The sequence below is a fragment of the Hemiscyllium ocellatum genome, chromosome 2, assembly GCF_020745735.1.
Source record: "Hemiscyllium ocellatum isolate sHemOce1 chromosome 2, sHemOce1.pat.X.cur, whole genome shotgun sequence".
Lineage (NCBI taxonomy): Eukaryota > Metazoa > Chordata > Chondrichthyes > Orectolobiformes > Hemiscylliidae > Hemiscyllium > Hemiscyllium ocellatum.
The window spans coordinates 11,679,536-11,697,639 of NC_083402.1; the positions used below are offsets into that span (position 1 = coordinate 11,679,536).

Consider the following 18,104-nt stretch of genomic DNA (forward strand, 5'->3'; position numbering starts at 1 on the left):
AAAACTAGAAAGCTGGGGGAACTGGCCACTCTCCCTTTCCATTGTTGCCATCTTTTTTTTAAAAAAAACTCTTGCATTGTTGACTTAGGCTGGCTCCAGTATACACTTTAGCACCTCTGCCTTTACCACCTCTCTCTTTTTAAAAAAAGAACAAAATAACCTTTTTAAAAGTGACAGCATCCTCCAAATATAAAACAAATCTGCAGTTTACATTCAATTTTAAAACGCCTATAATGTTACACAATTTCAGCTGACATTGGAATGCAAACTGCCTAACAGATACTGTGTGGAATGATATGCATAGGTATGAATAGCATTGCCTTCATTGTTTCAGACCAAAATGAAAAAAGATTCACCTATTGAAATAGTATATATGAATGCTAATCTCATTCCATAACACAAACTAGTTTCTAATTTTTAAATAGTCACCCTATTTGTTCATTTTGATTTGCAGTAATTGGGGGGGGATGAAATGCATGAAGGTCTTTGAACCAACTGAAAAAATATTGTGATGTAGTAATATGCAGTTAAACAGCTAGCCTTTTAGTTGTCGGTGAAAAGTCAAAAAATGCATTAACCATAGACTTTTATTTCAATGAAGAGAGCTTTTACGTGTGATCCATTGTACTTTTATTAACCAAGCTTATGGTCTATTAAATTGTTGTGTGTATAATATTTGGCAACATTTTTATTTGCATGAAACCTGTTATCTTGCCTAGTTGAGAATGCTACAGCCCAAATTGGTGAGACCTTGGCAAAAGTTGAGTTCACTCAAGTGCAACAAGAATGTCCTGATGGCAAGGCAGATGACATGGCAATTATATCGCAAATGCACCCTATCCTGGAGAAAGTGACTGATACCGAAGTCGATCAAAACCAAAGTCTGTCCTCAGTGCATGAACTTGTTCATAACCAAGGTATTACAACAGAAACAAAATCTCACATCAGTCAAGGAAACTCTACGAAGGGGGAGTCTCATTACAGTTACATGCAGATGTTGGATCAGGAACCTTCCTGCATTGTAGGCCAGGTCTCCGTGCAATTCAGCTCAGAACATGTGGACAGAAAAGAATCTCTACATAGCCAGTTACACAGTGCTGTTGTTAAGGCACTTGCCAGTTCTGGTGACCGTATTCCTTCATCTGGCCCTTCAGGTACTGGTCAGCAGGGTAAGAGCCAGACTTTTCGAATGAAGAAGCACAATATCCTCTAATCCAAAACATTGGGATCCTGAACCTGATTTACCTTTTTGTTTCTTGACATGCTGAATCTTGACTATCACTGACCTCTGACTCGGTTTTTGATCGGTTGTTAGAGTATCTGGTTGCTCAGGACTAATTTGAATTTGTTCTTTTTCGGGTCTGGATTTTCTCTTGGTCTGTGCAGTTCTACAATTCTTGTCTCAATTTAAAATAATAATCGCCCCTGAGCGCTCTTGGTTTCCTTGGACTCTTGAAATAATGCACACTTCTCATCTTCCTTTACATGCTATAGAGTTTAGAAAAAAAGTGATGGTGTTATTAATCTTCAAAACAGCATTTTTTTCATACATTTTTAAGCACAACTGAAGGAATTTGTACATTTTAATTTGGACGAAGAATTTTGGATGCGATTCTCTACAGTTAGCTTTAGTGTTGTCTAGTTTACATGCTGCAAATGTTTGCAAAAACTTTATTGAATCAGGATGCTCCATATGACATTTGATTTGATGAAATAGTGTTTTCCAACATATCAATTTGGTGATTGAATTTTCAGCCCCACACAATGCTAACTTTAACGTACTGATTTGAATTGTTAGCACCTTTCTCAAATTTAACATTGCAGAGACTGCTAGAGGGATTACTGTAGTTGAGTTCATTTGCTTCCGTTAATGCCCATCTGTATGCTTTAGTGAGGGAAGCAAAGTATTTTTCAATCTCTCTGGTCTAATAATTTGCAGTGGACATTGGAGGTAGGTAGGGAAAATGCATGCAAAAAGACAAACTGTAAACTGTTAGATTATTTATTCCTTTGTTAGCTAACCTTGTCAATGAGAGAGGGGGGGCTGGCTATGTATCTAAATTATATAGTGGATTGCTATCCATCATGGTAGACAACTGAGATTTTCCTGCTATCCCAGATCAAAATGACAATTGATGTTGAGGTTCATCCACCAGAGACTGACAAAAACAGGAAATTATGATCTATGTGTAACCACAATGGAGGAAAAAAACTCTGCAATCAAGGAGTTGATGAATTGTGCTGAATTTAAACCTTTGTCTTGTTTCCTCTCGTATTGATCTCTAGAGGTTTTAGAGTCCCAGTCAGTGGATGAAAAAGTAAATGATCAACAGAGTCCTGCAGACCACACACCTACCCGCACTCCTCCCAGCACTCCAACAAAGTTAGATGATGGTAAGATCCACCAAGCAGTTCAGGTTGTCTAACTCTAAATATGGTGATTTATGATTGTTTGAATTTTGATAAAGGTATTTGTGCTTGTGTAACTTTCAAAAAACTGCTTCGTCTTTTAATTGAGCAAAAGTGTACAAGAAAGTGTGCATAAAAAATAAAATTATATCTAATTGTCAAACAATTGGAATACTATAATTTCAGCTGTGAAACTAGTTATAAAATTAGCAATAAACTAAATTCCAATTGAAATTGGACCTGCATACTTGCAAGTATAACTTCATCATCAGTGACGTGCTTTGACTTGATCAATTACAAGAGGTTATCAATTTTAAGAATTGCTGACTGATTTAATTCCAAAGCACAGTCCAAAATATTAGTAGTCTTAAGCATGAAGAATATAATAATGTGCACATCTTGTTCATTGCTGCTATTGGATTACACCTCTTTGTCAGAGTGTTTTAGCTGACAAAAGCAATTGAGGCTGACTTTTTGCAGAGGTGGGTGGGATCGGAAAGAAGTGCTTTGCTGTATAAATGTGTTTAGGGTATGGTCTGGAGTTGTAGGTCGGCCAGGTTAGGTAAGGACGACATGTTTCCTTCCCTTTAAAGGACATTTGAGAACCAGATTTCTTTGTAACAATTGACAAAGTCTCCATTAGGGGTATGATTTGGAGATGCCAGTGTTTTAGTTTAGTGATGATATTTTAGTTTAGTGAAATGGGTGATTTTTAATACACCACTCAGGTTAGTGTATTGGAATCTAACTGATAGAGTGCCATGCTTAGTTAACAATTCCATTATAACTGTATCCTATGACTAATAGGATGGTGGAAGATGAGCTATTTCTCTCTCTCGTTTCATCTATACATCCATATTATGCAGACAATCAAACCAGCCATAAATAACTTTATATAAACAGTAACAAAAATGAACACACATTAGGCAGAATTAGTTTGCAGCAATAGAGAACTTTTGGCACTTTATAAGAAGTCCTTGCACTGTTGAATAACCATCAAAGTGTATAAAATTCACCTGACCTATTGTAATCAGCAATGTCTTATTCATAGGCTCACCTCTAAAGTACAATGTCACCGAGTGTTTGAAGAATGAGAGAAGATCTAATTGAGGTACACAGGGTGCTAAAGATGATTGACAAGATAGAGGTAGAGAGGATATTCAATCTAGAATGACAGGTCATAGTTTTAGGATAAATGGTAGCAAATTTTAAAAAAGAGCTGAGAAGAAATTATTTCTCTCAAATGGTTGTAAATCTATGGAATTCACAAACCCAAAGTGAAGTGGATGCTGGGTATTGAGTGAATTTAAAGAGGGCAGAGACCAATTTTTAATTAGTAATGTCTTGAAGGGTATTGAAGAATGGGCAGGAAAGTAGAGTTGAAGCTATGAGATCAGCCATAATCCTATTAAATGTGGAACAGGCTCGAGGGGCTGAATTGCCCATCCTCATGGTTCTTGTGTTTTCACTGCATTCAAGTGCCAGTCGTAGTTCTAGTTCTAGTTCTGTTTAAAATTCTAGTGTGGGTATTGATCCATAATATAATAACTTAGAAGCAAGAAAGCAAATCAGTTGTGCTAAGCTAAGGAACCTAGCAATTGAGTGCGTGTAAAGATCATTTTAGTCTTTTGGACCAATTTCAGCCTAGTCTGTAAATGACTATTCAATCATGGGCACTTCTCAAAACCTGCTTATTCCTAATTTTTCCTGTCAATAACAAAGACAAAAGCAAGTTGTGTTATTAATATTCATAAATTTCTGTCTGTTTTTCATTGATTGGGAAACATTTGTTAGAACTGTGCTTCCACAGGATAAGATGGATTCGAATCATAGAATTATTATGCTGCAGAAGGAAGCCATTTGGTCTCGTGCCAATCTTCTGCTTTTTGCCCACACCCCTTGCACACTATTTCCACCCACATAATCATCTTGAATGCCTCAATTGAACCTGCCTCCTCCTCAATTTCTGGCAATGCATTTCATACCCTAATCAGTCACTGTGGAAAAAAGTGTTGTCTCACATTATCCTTACTTCATTTGCACATTGTTTGAATCTGTGCCCTCTCCTTGTTCCATTTTCAAGCAGGAACACCTTCTCCCTACCTATTCTATCCAGTTTGGTCATGATGTTGAAATTGTCTATAAAATCTCTCCTGTCTTCTCTTCAATGTGTCCTCGACTGAAGTTTCTAATTCCTGAAATGTTCTTGTAAATTGTTTGTGTTCTCTCCAATGCATTCACATCTTTCTATGATGTGACATCCATAACTCCAGCTGAGATCTAACAAGTGTGTTATACAAATTCAACATAGAACAATACAGCACAGAACAGGCCCTTCGGCCCACAATGTTGTGCCGAACATCTATCCTAGATTAAGCACCCATCCAATTGCCGCTTAAAGGTCGCCAATGATTCTGACTCTACCACTCCCACGGGCAGCGCATTCCATGCCCCCACCACTCTCTGGGTAAAGAACCCACCCCTGACATCTCCCCTATACCTTCCACCCTTCACCTTAAATTTATGTCCCCTTGTAACACTCTGTTGTACCCGGGGAAAAAGTTTCTGACTGTCTACTCTATATATTCCTCTGATCATCTTATAAACCTCTATCAAGTCACCCCTCATCCTTCGCCGTTCCAACGAGAAAAGGCCGAGAACTCTCAACCTATCCTCGTACGACCTATTCTCCATTCCAGGCAACATCCTGGTAAATCTTCTCTGCACCCTCTCCAAAGCTTCCACGTCTTTCCTAAAGTGAGGCGACCAGAACTGCACACAGTACTCCAAATGTGGCCTAACCAAAGTCCTGTACAGCTGCAACATCACTTCACGACTCTTGAATTCAATCCCTCTGCTAATGAACGCTAATACACCATAGGCCTTCTTACAAGCTCTATCCACCTGAGTGGCAACTTTCAAAGATCTATGTACATAGACCCCAAGATCCCTCTGTTCCTCCACCTGACTAAGAACCCTACCGTTAACCCTGTATTCCGCATTCTTATTTGTTCTTCCAAAATGGACAACCTCACACTTGGCAGGGTTGAACTCCATCTGCCACTCCTCAGCCCAGCTCTGCATCATATCTAAGTCCCTTTGCAGCCGACAACAGCCCTCCTCACTGTCCACAACTCCTCCAATCTTCGTATCATCTGCAAATTTACTGACCCACCCTTCGACTCCCTCATCCAAGTCATTAATAAAAATTACAAACAGCAGAGGACCCAGAACTGATCCCTGCGGAACTCCACTTGTAACTGGGCTCCAGGCTGAATATTTACCATCTACCACCACTCTCTGACTTCGACCGGTTAGCCAGTTTTCAATCCAATTGGCCAAATTTCCCTCTATCCCATGCCTCCTGACTTTCCGCATAAGCCTACCATAGGGAACCTTATCAAATGCCTTACTAAAATCCATGTACACTACATCCACTGCTCTACCCTCATCCACATGCTTGGTCACCTCCTCAAAGAATTCAATAAGACTTGTAAGGCAAGACCTACCCTTCACAAATCCGTGCTGGCTGTCCCTAATCAAGCTGTGTCTTTCCAGATACTCATAAATCCTATCCCTCAGTACCCTTTCCATTACTTTGCCTACCACAGAAGTAAGACTAACTGGCCTGTAATTCCCGGGGTTATCCCTATTCCCTTTTTTGAACAGGGGCACAACATTCGCTAATCTCCAGTCCCCTGGTACCACCCCCGTTGACAGTGAAGACGAAAAGATCATTGCCAACGGTACTGCAATTTCCTCTCTTGCTTCCCACATAATCCTAGGATATATCCCGTCAGGCCCGGGGGACTTGTCTACCCTCAAGTTGTTCAAAATGTCCAACACATCTTCCTTCCTAACAAGTATCTCTTCTAGCTTCTAGTACCCATTCAAGACCTCTCCTATCTCTTCCGACTCAATACACAATCTCCCACTACTGTCCTTGATCGGACCTACCCTCGTTCTCGTCATTCTCATGTTTCTCACATACGCATAAAATGCCTTGGGGTTATCCTTGATCCTATCCGCCAAGGATTTTTCATGCCCTCTCTTAGCTCTCCTAATCCCTTTCTTCAGGTCCCTTCTGGCTATCCTGTATCCCTCCACTGCTCTGTCTGAAACCTGTTTCCTCAACCTTATGTAAGCCTCCTTCTTCCTCTTTACTAGGCATTCAACCTCCCTCGTCAACCAAGGCTCCCTCACACGACCATTTCTTTCCTGCCTGATAGGTACATACATATCAAGGACACGTCATATCTGCTCCTTGAAAAAGTTCCACATTTCCACCACATCCTTCCCTGACAGCCTATGCTCCCAACTTATGCTCCTCAAATCCTGTCTTACAGCATCGTAATTTCCCTTCCCCCAATTGTAAAATCTACCCTGTTGTGCGCACCTATCTCTCTCCATAACCAAGGTGAAAGTCACAGAATTGTGGTCACCATCACCAAAATGTTCACCTACTAACAAGCCCATCACTTGTCCCGGTTCATTACCGAATACCAAATCCAATATGGCCTCCCCTCTGGTTGGACAATCTACAATACTGAGTTAGAAAAGCTTCCTGGACACACTGCACAAACACCGCCCCATCCAATCTACTTGATCTAAAGAGCTTCCAATCAATATTTGGGAAGTTGAAGTCGCCCATGACTACGACCCTGTGGCTTCTGCACCTTTCCAAAATCTGTTTCCCAATCTGTTTCTCCACATCTCTGCTGCTATTGGGGGGCCTATAGTAAACACCCAACAAGGTGACTGCACCTTTCCTATTTCTGACTTCAGCCCATACTACCTCCAAAAACAGATCCCCCTCAAACTTCCTTTCTGCAGTCGTTATACCATTTCTAATTAGCAATGCCACACCCCCTCCTTTTTTTACCACCCTCCTTAATCTTACTGAAACATCTGTAACCAGAAACCTCCAACAACCATTCCTGTCCCTCATCTATCCTCATCTATCCACGTTTCCACATCACCACCTTGTGCTTGTACTGGAAAGTCAGTTATGAAATGAATCATATTTGGGCTGCAGAAGAAATCAATTTCATTCCCTGGCTACTTAGAAAAGGTTTTGAGCAACAGTTCTTATTGGGAAAATTTAAAGATTTATTAAGGGAATGTAGGAAAGTATCTCCTGTCTGCAATTTGACCTGCAGAGTGCTTTATATAACACCAAAAAGCACAGGTATATTAATTTATGTCAAATCCAACTTTAACTTTGGACCAGAATAAAAATATTTTGTATTATTCTATTAAATGGGTTGAATTTACTGTTCTGGGTAGTTAATTATCGTAATGGTTATAAAAAAAATGGTGTAATCTGATTTATGTATTTGTGCAACCTTCTGTCATGTTAGTCACTGTCCTGTTGTAGTTTTTCCATTCACTGATCTCATCTGATTTCTCTGTTCTGTAATAATTGTTCTGTTCTTTTTTTTTTGTTTAACACAAACGGCTGTTATGAATGCATAGATTTTTCTTCTTGTGCTTTTTTTTCTTCCACCCGCCTTCCTGTGGCTGCATTACAAACAGGAGCTGGATGTGCTAAAGAGTACCTGTTACCATAGTAAGTATTGTGCGTTCATGTTTAGAGCTGCTTCAATTAACCCTGCGAAACTTGCGTGCATGGCTTCCAGCTTTCGCATTCCTGTTCCCACTTCCATTTCCTCCTGGTTAATTGCCTACTTTAAACTGCAAACCACCTGAAATTTTAGAAATCAGTTTGATTTTACTCCATTGTTTTCTCACAAGAACCAGAGTATATTATTTCTGATTAGACAGGAAAGAGAATTGTGCACTATCAATAAATTTCTTGTTTCATTTTATCTAGATGTCTTGTAATCTGATGAGAATTTATACCTTTCAAATGAAAAAAATGTTAATATTGTTTAATTTTAATTCCTTGATGCATTTTTTGAATAGTGTGTGCTGTGAAAGATGAGATAAAGTCTGCACTTGGTATTCGGCGTAAGTCTGTATGGTAAACATACTAAGATGCTGAATATTTTATGTTTGTGTTTCTAGCTCACGTTTTTCAATATTATTTTACATGTCTACTTGTCATATTTCAGGAATATGAACAAAATACTAAAATTGTCTGACTCTTTAGTTCATAAACACCAAAACTAGCTAACTGAATCAGGTTTTAGAAAGCGGCAGTAAACCTGTCTAATCCCTTTCCAATTCAAGCAATAACTTCTTGAAATTTGTTGCTATAACACCTGAATATATCCAGCCTTGAAATTATTTGCTATCAAAGGAAGGCCATACGTCTGTATTTATTACACTAAAATTAATCAAAAGTGCAATAATTGATCTTTAGCCCTTTCTGCAAAAACAAGTGACTAAACCAAGAATTTCCATTAACCACAGTGCCCTTGTGAGCTTGCTGCTGCCTATACCAAAGCTCCTCTATTTTGTTTTCTATTATCTATTGTCTTTACCTCAAGCTAGAGAAAAGAGCACTATGATTCTGAATTGTGAGAAAATGTAGATTTGCTTATAACCAGAGTTGTGAAGAATGTCTCTTGTACAAGTCTTGAAGATTAAATATTTGCAACAGTTGCATTGGAGTAGGATGGATTTGGAGACATGAGAAAGAAACAGGAGTGTGTAATGAGGCAGCAGGTATTCTTTAATAGAACGCAAATTCAGAGCTTATGTCCAAGAGTTTTTCTCAGAATAACAAACACACAGGATGGCAAAATGTTTCACTCTAATTTAGAAATGGCTTCTTGCTGTATTGACACATTGGTCTGTTGTAGGTGAGTGAAATATCATGGACTGATTTAGCTTTCTTGCCCACATTCATCTTTAACATAGAATTAAAGCCATCAGCTCTCAAGAACCATGGCACAGTGCCAGGTAATGGATTGAAAATATTGGAAAGATTCTCAAATACTGCCTTTGGCAGTTGGTATATTGAATCCTTCTAATTACTAATGCAGTGAAATTTGGCTTAAAATTTCTTTCAGGATATTTCTGCAATGAAGAACTTTTACATGGAAAAACTCATTTTTAAAAAAATAAGTCCCCCATCAACCCACTCCTCTGGGCTGGATTTAAACCTAGTCCTGATGCGATATGATGCCATGCAGGAGAGGATTTGCATTAATATCTCAATCCACCCTTTGCAGCAAATAAAATACCTCTATAAAAATTTTGTTGCTGTAGTAACGTAGAAAATTTGGTAACTAATTTGTGCTTAACAAAACCTCTCAAACAATACTAAGGTAATAACCACAGTGTGTTGGTCAGAATACAAGGGAGAATTTCCCTGTTCATCTTCAAGAATAAGGTTTTTACTTTATTTTACCTAAGAGGGCACCAATTTAAAATGCCTTTTTGAAATGTGTGCAGCTCTGGCAGTGCACCTACAAGTCAGTTCATTTATCATGAGTTGCTGGAAGCCAATTCATGAAAGTATTTAAATCTGTACGTTTTCCTTGACCATGCTACAGTACCAGTAATTTACACGTTTACTAATGAAAACAGTGTTTCAGTATTCCAGGCCATATTACAAATACAGTATTCCTGTATACTTTTGATGTTAATCTTTGCCACAGATTGCAATTGTTCTTTTCAGGAACATAGAATTGCATATACTTTATAAGAGTATGCTACTGAGTATTCTATTGATACTGTATGAACATTTGTGCTTGCAATACTTTGAGCAGGGATATTGCATTCTTGGCAGTTTCTCATTAGAGTCAAGATGCTTCTTCACAAGATGGGACAAATGATTTTTTGTCAATGGACCTTCTCAGTGCAGTCTTACATTTAATTATTGATGTTTGAGGAGATGTTTGATGTTAAAGGGACAATTCCAAAAAAGTATTTTATAATCTGTGTTAGGTTTAAAACAGTTCTAGATTTCAGATCATCTTTGGCGTTACAGACTGGTTAAAACAACAACTTACACAAAAAGGTATTACATAAATTTTAAGTGGAATTATATAGAATTTAAGCACAGAAATAAGCACTTTATGCAACCGCTGCATATTAGTTTAACCCTTCACTTGAGTGTTCTCCCATCTTTGCTCACATCAACTCGCCACTGTAATTTTCTGTCCCCTTCCCCTTCCCCTTCATGTTAGCAATCCATTTCAACTACTCCTTATGATAGTAATTTCCACATTCAGATAGCTGGATGGTCAAAACCTTAGTCAAAGTGGTAGGTTCAAATGAGTGATTTAAAGATAGACAGAGGCAAAGAGTTTTAGTGAGGAATTCCAAAGCTTGTGGTTTAGACAGTTAAAGATATGACTGTCGGTTTTTGGGTTAAGGCGGTGGGTATGATGAGGTCAGAATTATCCTTGGAGATCACTAGAAATAGCAAGGCCATAGAGTGTGTTGAATATTTAAATGAGAATTTTAAAATTCTGATACTGCCAAACTGAGCGAATGGTGGTGGATGAATACACTCAATGTGAGCCAGGATTCAGGCAGCAGAACTTTGCATGAATGAGGATGGGAGATAGGAAGCTAGCCAGGAGAGCATTGTAACTATTATAAAGCAGTGAACTATGAACTATTTGAGGCACTAGACAATAGCTGAATAAAAAAAAATTATTTTTTAGTAGTTGACCATTTCATATTAGAATGCTTAAATGGATTCCAGAGGAACACTGTGCTTCACAACAGTCTGAAGACATTGAATTGAAACCTGCATTCTCACTTGTTTACTTTGTTGTTTCATAAACTCGTCAGAATTGCAAGTGGAACAGACATGCAAGGATGATAGTGCTGCAACTTTCCAACAGTCCCTGCCAGACCTCACCCCTGATGAGCCCTCGGAAGCGCTGACCTTCCCGACTTCTGGAAAAGAGGAGTCGGACAGCCCAAGCAAAGATCTGAGTAGGAAGCTTGATGAGCTGACCACAGCTGAGCTCCAAGAAGTGCCCTCCACACCACCACCTGAGCAGGTGCCAACGCCACCAGCTGAGGATGTGGCAGATGCAGCTAGCGATGAGTCTCCCAGCAAGTCACCTTCGAAGAAGAAGAAAAAATTCCGCACTCCCTCCTTCCTGAAGAAGAATAAGAAGAAAAGTGAATCCTAAAAAATACCTAGTTTTTTACCTGGGAAGGCAGGATGCCCTCATTTTGCAGATCGATTCTAATTCATTTCTAGAATGTACAAGGTTGTATCGTTTAGTGTTACGTCTTATTAAAAACATCCATGTAATGGAATGCAAAGAAACGTCTAGTATAGCTTGATTGATATGGAAAGTAACAGGACATTCTTTGACATAAAACAAAAAAAGGTGCTAATCCTTTCAGTGCAGTAGGTGCAACCCGCTAAGTGTTTAATTGCAGCATGGTTTGCCACTTTGGGGTGAGGTAGAAGAATAATGAACCAGAGGAAGCCTTTTTTAATAAGATTATATTGTAATGATGAATTAATTGCTTTGTTGACATAATATGCAGATATTGTAGTAATGACATACATTTTACTACAGGTGAGACATCCTGCTTGTGACTGTTAAATGCCAGCCATCTGCAATGCTGCCTAAATGGTGTGGGGATGTGTTTTAAGGGAAGGTTATTACATGTGACTTGTAAACTGGCACAGATCATGAGTTGCTTACTTTATAAATGAATGCTCTAGGTAAATTGCTGAATCGTGACTATCTTCTTTTCAGTTTAAAGCAAATTTCTCTCCTTGTTTTGTCTGTGCACAATTTTTAAAGCAATTGTTGACTGCAGCCCATTGGTAAACTTGGTACGGTATCTGTCAACAATGCTGGGTTCTATCCTGAGAATATTTGCACAATGAGTTTCCACATTTTGGATATTTCTCAGAGCAAGGTCTTTGGCATGACCAATCTTTATTGCTTTATGTTCAGGAGCTTAACATGAATTGGTTGGGTGGATCTGGTGACACATTTATTCATTTTTGTTTGCTATACCAGTCCAAGTACATTGTGTGGTTGTTTGTAAGGGAAGGAAAAAAAAGGTACACAACATACTCTTCTATTAGTAAAATACAGGTTAGATAAAGATGGTAAAGTTGTGCTTAAATGCTGGAATTGTATGTAAAACAAAATTTAGACTTGCATTTCTGTAGTATTCTATTGTATCTCTAGAGAAAACGCTCCAATTATTTTGAAGTGCAGTGATTGTTTATGTAGGTATATGTGGCATTTAAAGGATGTTTTGTTTAGTCAGAAACTCTGTGTAATGGCCAACATGTTGTGTCCCTTTTTTTAATGTATTGCTTTAAAATATAACAGATTCAGCAACAGTTATTATGTTTCCTAGAATTGACATAAATAAGAAATTGGATAGAAAGGAGGGGGTCAATTTTTGCCCTGTGCCAAGGCGCTCCACTGTTACTAATGGAGGAAAAGAAATTCATAAATCCTACAATGTGAACAATACAAATAAAGCCACTTGAGGCCTGTTGTTAAAAATGGCAACAGCCAAGACTATTTAGGGTATGCCATGTACATACTGCCTGACACATCCTATCTTCACTAAATAGGGAGTAGAACAACCTCTGCTGAATGTCCTTAATTCATGGTTGTGATACTGGATATGAAAATGTCACAATTCCACATAATTAAAACATATGGTTTATTTCTAACAACAAATGTTCTGATCAACTGAATTTGTCAGATAAATATGAAGAAAATTGCTTTTAAAACTTCTGAACAGATTGATGGAAATCTATAAAACCCACTAGGCGAGGTATTGGTGCAAATAAATTGCATCATTTGGTGCCAACTCCCTACTCCCTTTACACAGAACTTCAGGTAGCACCACCTAAAGCTTCTGACTGAAATTCCTTCATTCCCATTGGGGAAGCCTTGGTTTGGGTATCTGTAACTTTTATGCTGGAGACATAACATGGTTGATATGTTGAAACCCAGGTGCTGACTTCCCCTTTCGAAGCAGGTCTGCTGGTGGGTTGAGGCAGGGCCATAGTGGAAGTGGCAGCAAAACAAAAAGCAAGGAGTATATTTTGCAAATAAGATATGTAATGAGGACTGCATGGCATCGCTGGCTTTCCGCTTGTATTTTACCCTTGTATGACTTCTGTACACTCAGCAATTTTAAGCTAATTTTTGTTAAACAGTTAGACTTGTCAGACTTGAATATTAACCATATGCCACTTCTAATTATTCCAATTTTGATTCTTGTTTCAGTTCTTAATCATCTCCACTTATATGAAAGATTTGTAAACTCTGATTTTTATTCTCTTTCCAATTCTTGTATCACTACATGAAGTATAAGAATTTATTACTTTTGAAGAAATTTATTAATTTTGTTTTTAAGTTTCATTGTAACATTTGAGTTTCACCTATGAATAAAATTCTTTCTTTAAACCTTAAAGTGTAACTCTGTTTCCTTTCATTGAGGCAGGGACGTTATTAAAGGCAGTCTCCTTTATTTCTCTTCATTGAACAACCATCCTGCTCCAAAAGCAATCAGTGCTGCTGTGAAATAGTTACCATAAAGTGAGGGAGGAAACCAATCTTCTAGGATTTAATCCTCTACTGGATAGGAGGATTTAAAAAAAACAAACCAACCTGAAATTAAAAATAGAAATTAAAAATTGCACAAGCCTGAGTTGTGAGAGTTGCTGGAAAAGTACAGCAGGTCAGGCAGCATCTGAGGAGCAGGAAAATCAATGTTTCGGGCCAGAGCCCCCCTCCATAAATGAGGCTGGAAGCCTCAGGACTGGAGAGATCAGTGGGAGGGGTGGGGCTGGGGAGAAGGTAGCTGAGTATGCAATAGGTGGATGGAGGTGATAGGTTGGAGAGGAAAGTGGAGTGGATAGGTGGGAAGGAAGCTTGACAGGTCACGAGGGCAGTGGGGAGCTGGAGGGTTGGAACTGGGGTAAGGTAGGGGGAGGGAAACTGAGGAAACTGGTGATGTCCACATTGATGCCCTGGGGTTGAAGGGTTCCGAGGCAGAAGATAAGGTGTTCTTCCGCCAGGCATCGGCTGGTGAGCGAGTGGCAATCGAGATGGCCCAGGACCTGCATGTCCTCAGTAGAGTGGGAGGAGGAGTTGAAATGTTCAGCCATGGGGCACTGGGGTTGGTTTGTGTGAGTGTCCCAGAGATGTTCTCTAAAATGCTCTGCCAGAAGGCATCCAGTCTCTGCATTGGGGCAGCAGATACAATAAATGATGTGTGGAAGTGCAGGTGGATCTTTGGTGTGTCTTTCTCTTTTGGAGACTAGAGCAGCCTTCTTCATCCAGAGTGTTTTCCCCAACAGAAGGGACCTACCTTTTTATCAGTATTGTAGTGTATCTCCACCACACAGACTACAGTAACTTAAGACGGTGACTCACCATCATGTTCAAGAGGGATTAAGCTATAGGCAAGGCCACATGTCCTGAACGAAGATGGGAAAATGCAAAGGTTGGCAATGAGGTAGCAATACACTAGTTAAAGCATGGTATTGACATGGGCTAAAACAAAAGGAAACTAATTGAGGGGCTGTGGATGGAAAATGAGTTCATATCAGACATGAATGTGGAACAAAAGTTCTCTAGACTGGAGGACACAGCAAGGGATGTGAGTTAAAATGAGGGCACAAAATAGTAGAGTCATAGTCATAAAGATGTACAGCATGGAAACAGACCCTTCGGTCTAACCCGTCCATGCCGACCAGATATCCCAAACCAATCTAGTCCCACCTGCCAGCACCCAGCCCATATCCCTCCAAACCCTTCCTGTTCATATACCCATCCAGAACAGGGAAAATTGCAATAGAAGGCAAGATGACGGAGCAGATCAAGGGATGACTAAAAGACAAACTTAGGACTGAGAAGAAGTCCATTCTTCATGATGGAAATAACTCTAGGTATGAAAATGGAGCTAATAACCTGGAATAATGTAATAAGCTACTTGCTGCAATTGGCCGGAATAACTTCTTCTTAGAATGAGTTTGGATAGACTCCTCTAGTTTTCTTATGAAGACATTTGACTTGTGATCGACAAATACAATAAGTAAATTTATAAATTGGTGTACAAAACAATGCAACTACAGTATTTCAGTTTGATATCAAAATACAGCAATAAACAGCCACAATATACATGTACATTTATCATTTTAGTTATAAGATGAAGTGGCAAATTTTATATGGGCAGTTGGTTTCATGATTAATCCCCACAAGTTAACATATCACACATTTCACTTTGAAACCTGTAATTTTAATGCAGTTGGAGCTTTCTGATAACACTGCAATAATCGTAATTCAAAACAGTTGTTGCATGAGGCTATGTTGTCAAATCATTGAATCTTTGGTACTGATTACATGATCAGCTAACAAATTTAAAAAACAGATAAAATATTGCAGATGCTGGAATACTCAGCTGTCTGTATGGTATATTTGGAAAGAAACTGAATCAGGCATTTATATCAAGCTAAGGAAGGAATGTTAGATGGGGTGACTGAAAGCTTTGTACAAAAGGTATTGGAAAAGAGGTAGCTGGGCAGAAGTTGAGAGAGAATTTGAGCTTAAATCTTAGTTGAAGGCATAATTTGTCAATTTTGGGATGAGAAATGATGGTGCAGCAGTCCCTCAGTAATACTTTAGTATGAGGCCTAACAAGGCACATTTGCAATTGCTATGGTAGTGAAGGTACAAATAGCTGAAACTTTACAGATCAGACCAATCCCATGTCCATTCCTCTTGTCAATTACAGCAATGATGCTCAACTTTGGAATGGTAGCCCAGTTTGACAGTTTTTTTTGCAAAATGAGATACAATTTACAAAATCAGTGTTTCTCATGTTCACATGAGATTTTTAATTCCTTCAAAGGAGTTCAGTAATTTGGTAAATGTATCGCTCCCAATTCTATCTCTGGTAAATTCCTTTCCTTGTCATTTGCCTGTTTAGTTTTTCAACTATTCATACTAAATACTAATATCCTGTATTATTTTGGATTCCATATTGATTAGTATCAGTATCAATGCCATTAAATAGGAAACTTTGAGGTATAACATAATTATATGGATCTTGCTGCTCGAATAGCAACTTGCCTCAGACTGTACTCTGTGTCTCTGAAACCAATGTGGAAAACGGTATGCTGTCTGTCCATACCTAGTTGCAAATTGGTTCAGGTAGATCTGAGCTCCCCTCTAATAGGATATTATAGGCAGCATCCAGGGCTAAAAATAAACAATGAACCTAGAACTGGAGCACCGGTTCTGTGGATGCTGAAATAAAATGGGAAATGCAGGAAACATAACAGATCAAGTAGCATCAATGGTGAGAAAAATGTGTTACCATTTTAGTTTGATCTTGTATTGAGAGTAGAGTTGGAGGATGCATTACCTAATCTTGCAAATTATAGTTTATAACTGTGATAAAGCTGAAGCTCCATTAAAGCACCGAAATGACAGCAGAGTCCCACCCAAGGAGCAAAGTATAACTGACACATGTGGCTCTGAGGAAGGGAAATATTAACAACCTTTGACCACGTTGTTATCATTGTTGAACTCTCAAGTCACTTACTGTGGAACCATTCACTATATTCTCAATGTTACCATTGTCCTTTGTTAAAACATTTTTCCTGATATTCAGTTGCTTGATACTTCCATTGGAGCAAGTATACAGTATTACATACTTTAGGATTTCTTTAAAGACTGCTGTTGTTCCAGGTGTGAATCCAGTGTAGTTCTCACTAAGGTTTACATGGCCAGTTCATTCCTTTTGGTCTTCATTCTGTTTTCTTCACTTTGGGAATTGTAAGAAGTGCAAGTGGGATCAAGAAGGTGAAACTGGTGACAGTGAAACACACCTCTGCCCCTGCCAGCCAGTAAACTGCAGGAAAAACAGAAGAATCTTTAATTTCTTCACGATCTTTGCTTCCCATTAGCTGCAACACAAACATCACACCTGCAACAGGTCTCATTTGAGCAGGAAGACTGCAAACTTGCAATGGATCAGTTGCAATTCCACTCCTGACTTTATAAAATGTAAGCATAATAAATGCTACTCTCAAGTGTTCTTGCACTCATCCTTGTTTTCATATCCATTCATAACCTCACTCTACACAAAACTGGTGTTCCTCCAAATCTGACTGCTTTGTATATCATTGATTTTAGAATCATAGAATCCCTACTATGTGGAAAGAGGCCGTTTGGCCCATTGAGTCAGCACCGACCCTGCAAAGAGCATCCCACCCAGAACCAGGCCTGATCCCCATAACCCTGCATTTACCAATGGCTAATCCATCTAGCCTGCACATCCCTGGATGCTTAGGACAATTTAACATAACCAATCTCACCAACTGGTCTATGGCAGGAAACCAGTGCACCCAACGGTAACTCACATAGACACAGGAGAAGGTGCAAACCAGAGGCTGGAATCAAACCTGCCGCTGAAAGCCACCATGTACTAGTTTTACTTGTTACATTTCAGCAATCTTGATCCTACCTCTGGAATTTCCTCAATTTCCTAAACTTCTCCTCTGTATCTCCTCATTGCTGTTTTTCTCTGGATATCATAATTGATTATTTGAGAAAACAACCAAAAAAAAACTGCAGATGCTAGAAATCAAAAACAAAAATGGAAATTGCTGGAAAAAAGTTAGCAAGTCTGCCAGCATCCAGGGAGAGAAATCACAGTCAATTTTTTGGGTCCAGTGGCTATTCTGAAGCAGGGTCACTAGACCCAAGAAGTTAAGATTGATTATTTGAGATTTGCTAAGCTACAATTTCTGCCATAATTTT

General features: G+C 38.9%; 2 protein-coding genes across 6 annotated transcripts in view; one reads left to right on the forward strand and one right to left on the reverse strand.

Moving 5' to 3' along the window:
* Positions 1-13,658, forward strand: part of add1 (adducin 1 (alpha)) — a 170,951-nt gene extending 157,293 nt beyond the window's left edge. For 2 of the 4 annotated variants that reach the window (XM_060834598.1, XM_060834589.1), the window contains 3 exons: positions 720-917; positions 2,287-2,394; positions 11,122-13,658. In XM_060834598.1, the coding sequence (XP_060690581.1) occupies positions 720-917; positions 2,287-2,394; positions 11,122-11,471 (656 nt within the window). In that variant the 3' untranslated portion in view covers positions 11,472-13,658. Of the gene's footprint in view, positions 1-719; positions 918-2,286; positions 2,395-7,944; positions 7,979-11,121 lie in introns of all 4 variants that reach the window. The other 2 variants (XM_060834616.1, XM_060834607.1) reach the window with 2 other exon arrangements.
* A 1,741-nt stretch (positions 13,659-15,399) lies between these two features.
* Positions 15,400-18,104, reverse strand: part of mfsd10 (major facilitator superfamily domain containing 10) — a 61,492-nt gene continuing 58,787 nt past the window's right edge. The window contains exon 13 of one of the 2 annotated variants that reach the window (XM_060834641.1): positions 15,400-17,193. In XM_060834641.1, the coding sequence (XP_060690624.1) occupies positions 17,090-17,193 (104 nt within the window). In that variant the 3' untranslated portion in view covers positions 15,400-17,089. The remainder of the gene's footprint in view (positions 17,194-18,104) is intronic. The other variant, XM_060834632.1, reaches the window with a different exon arrangement.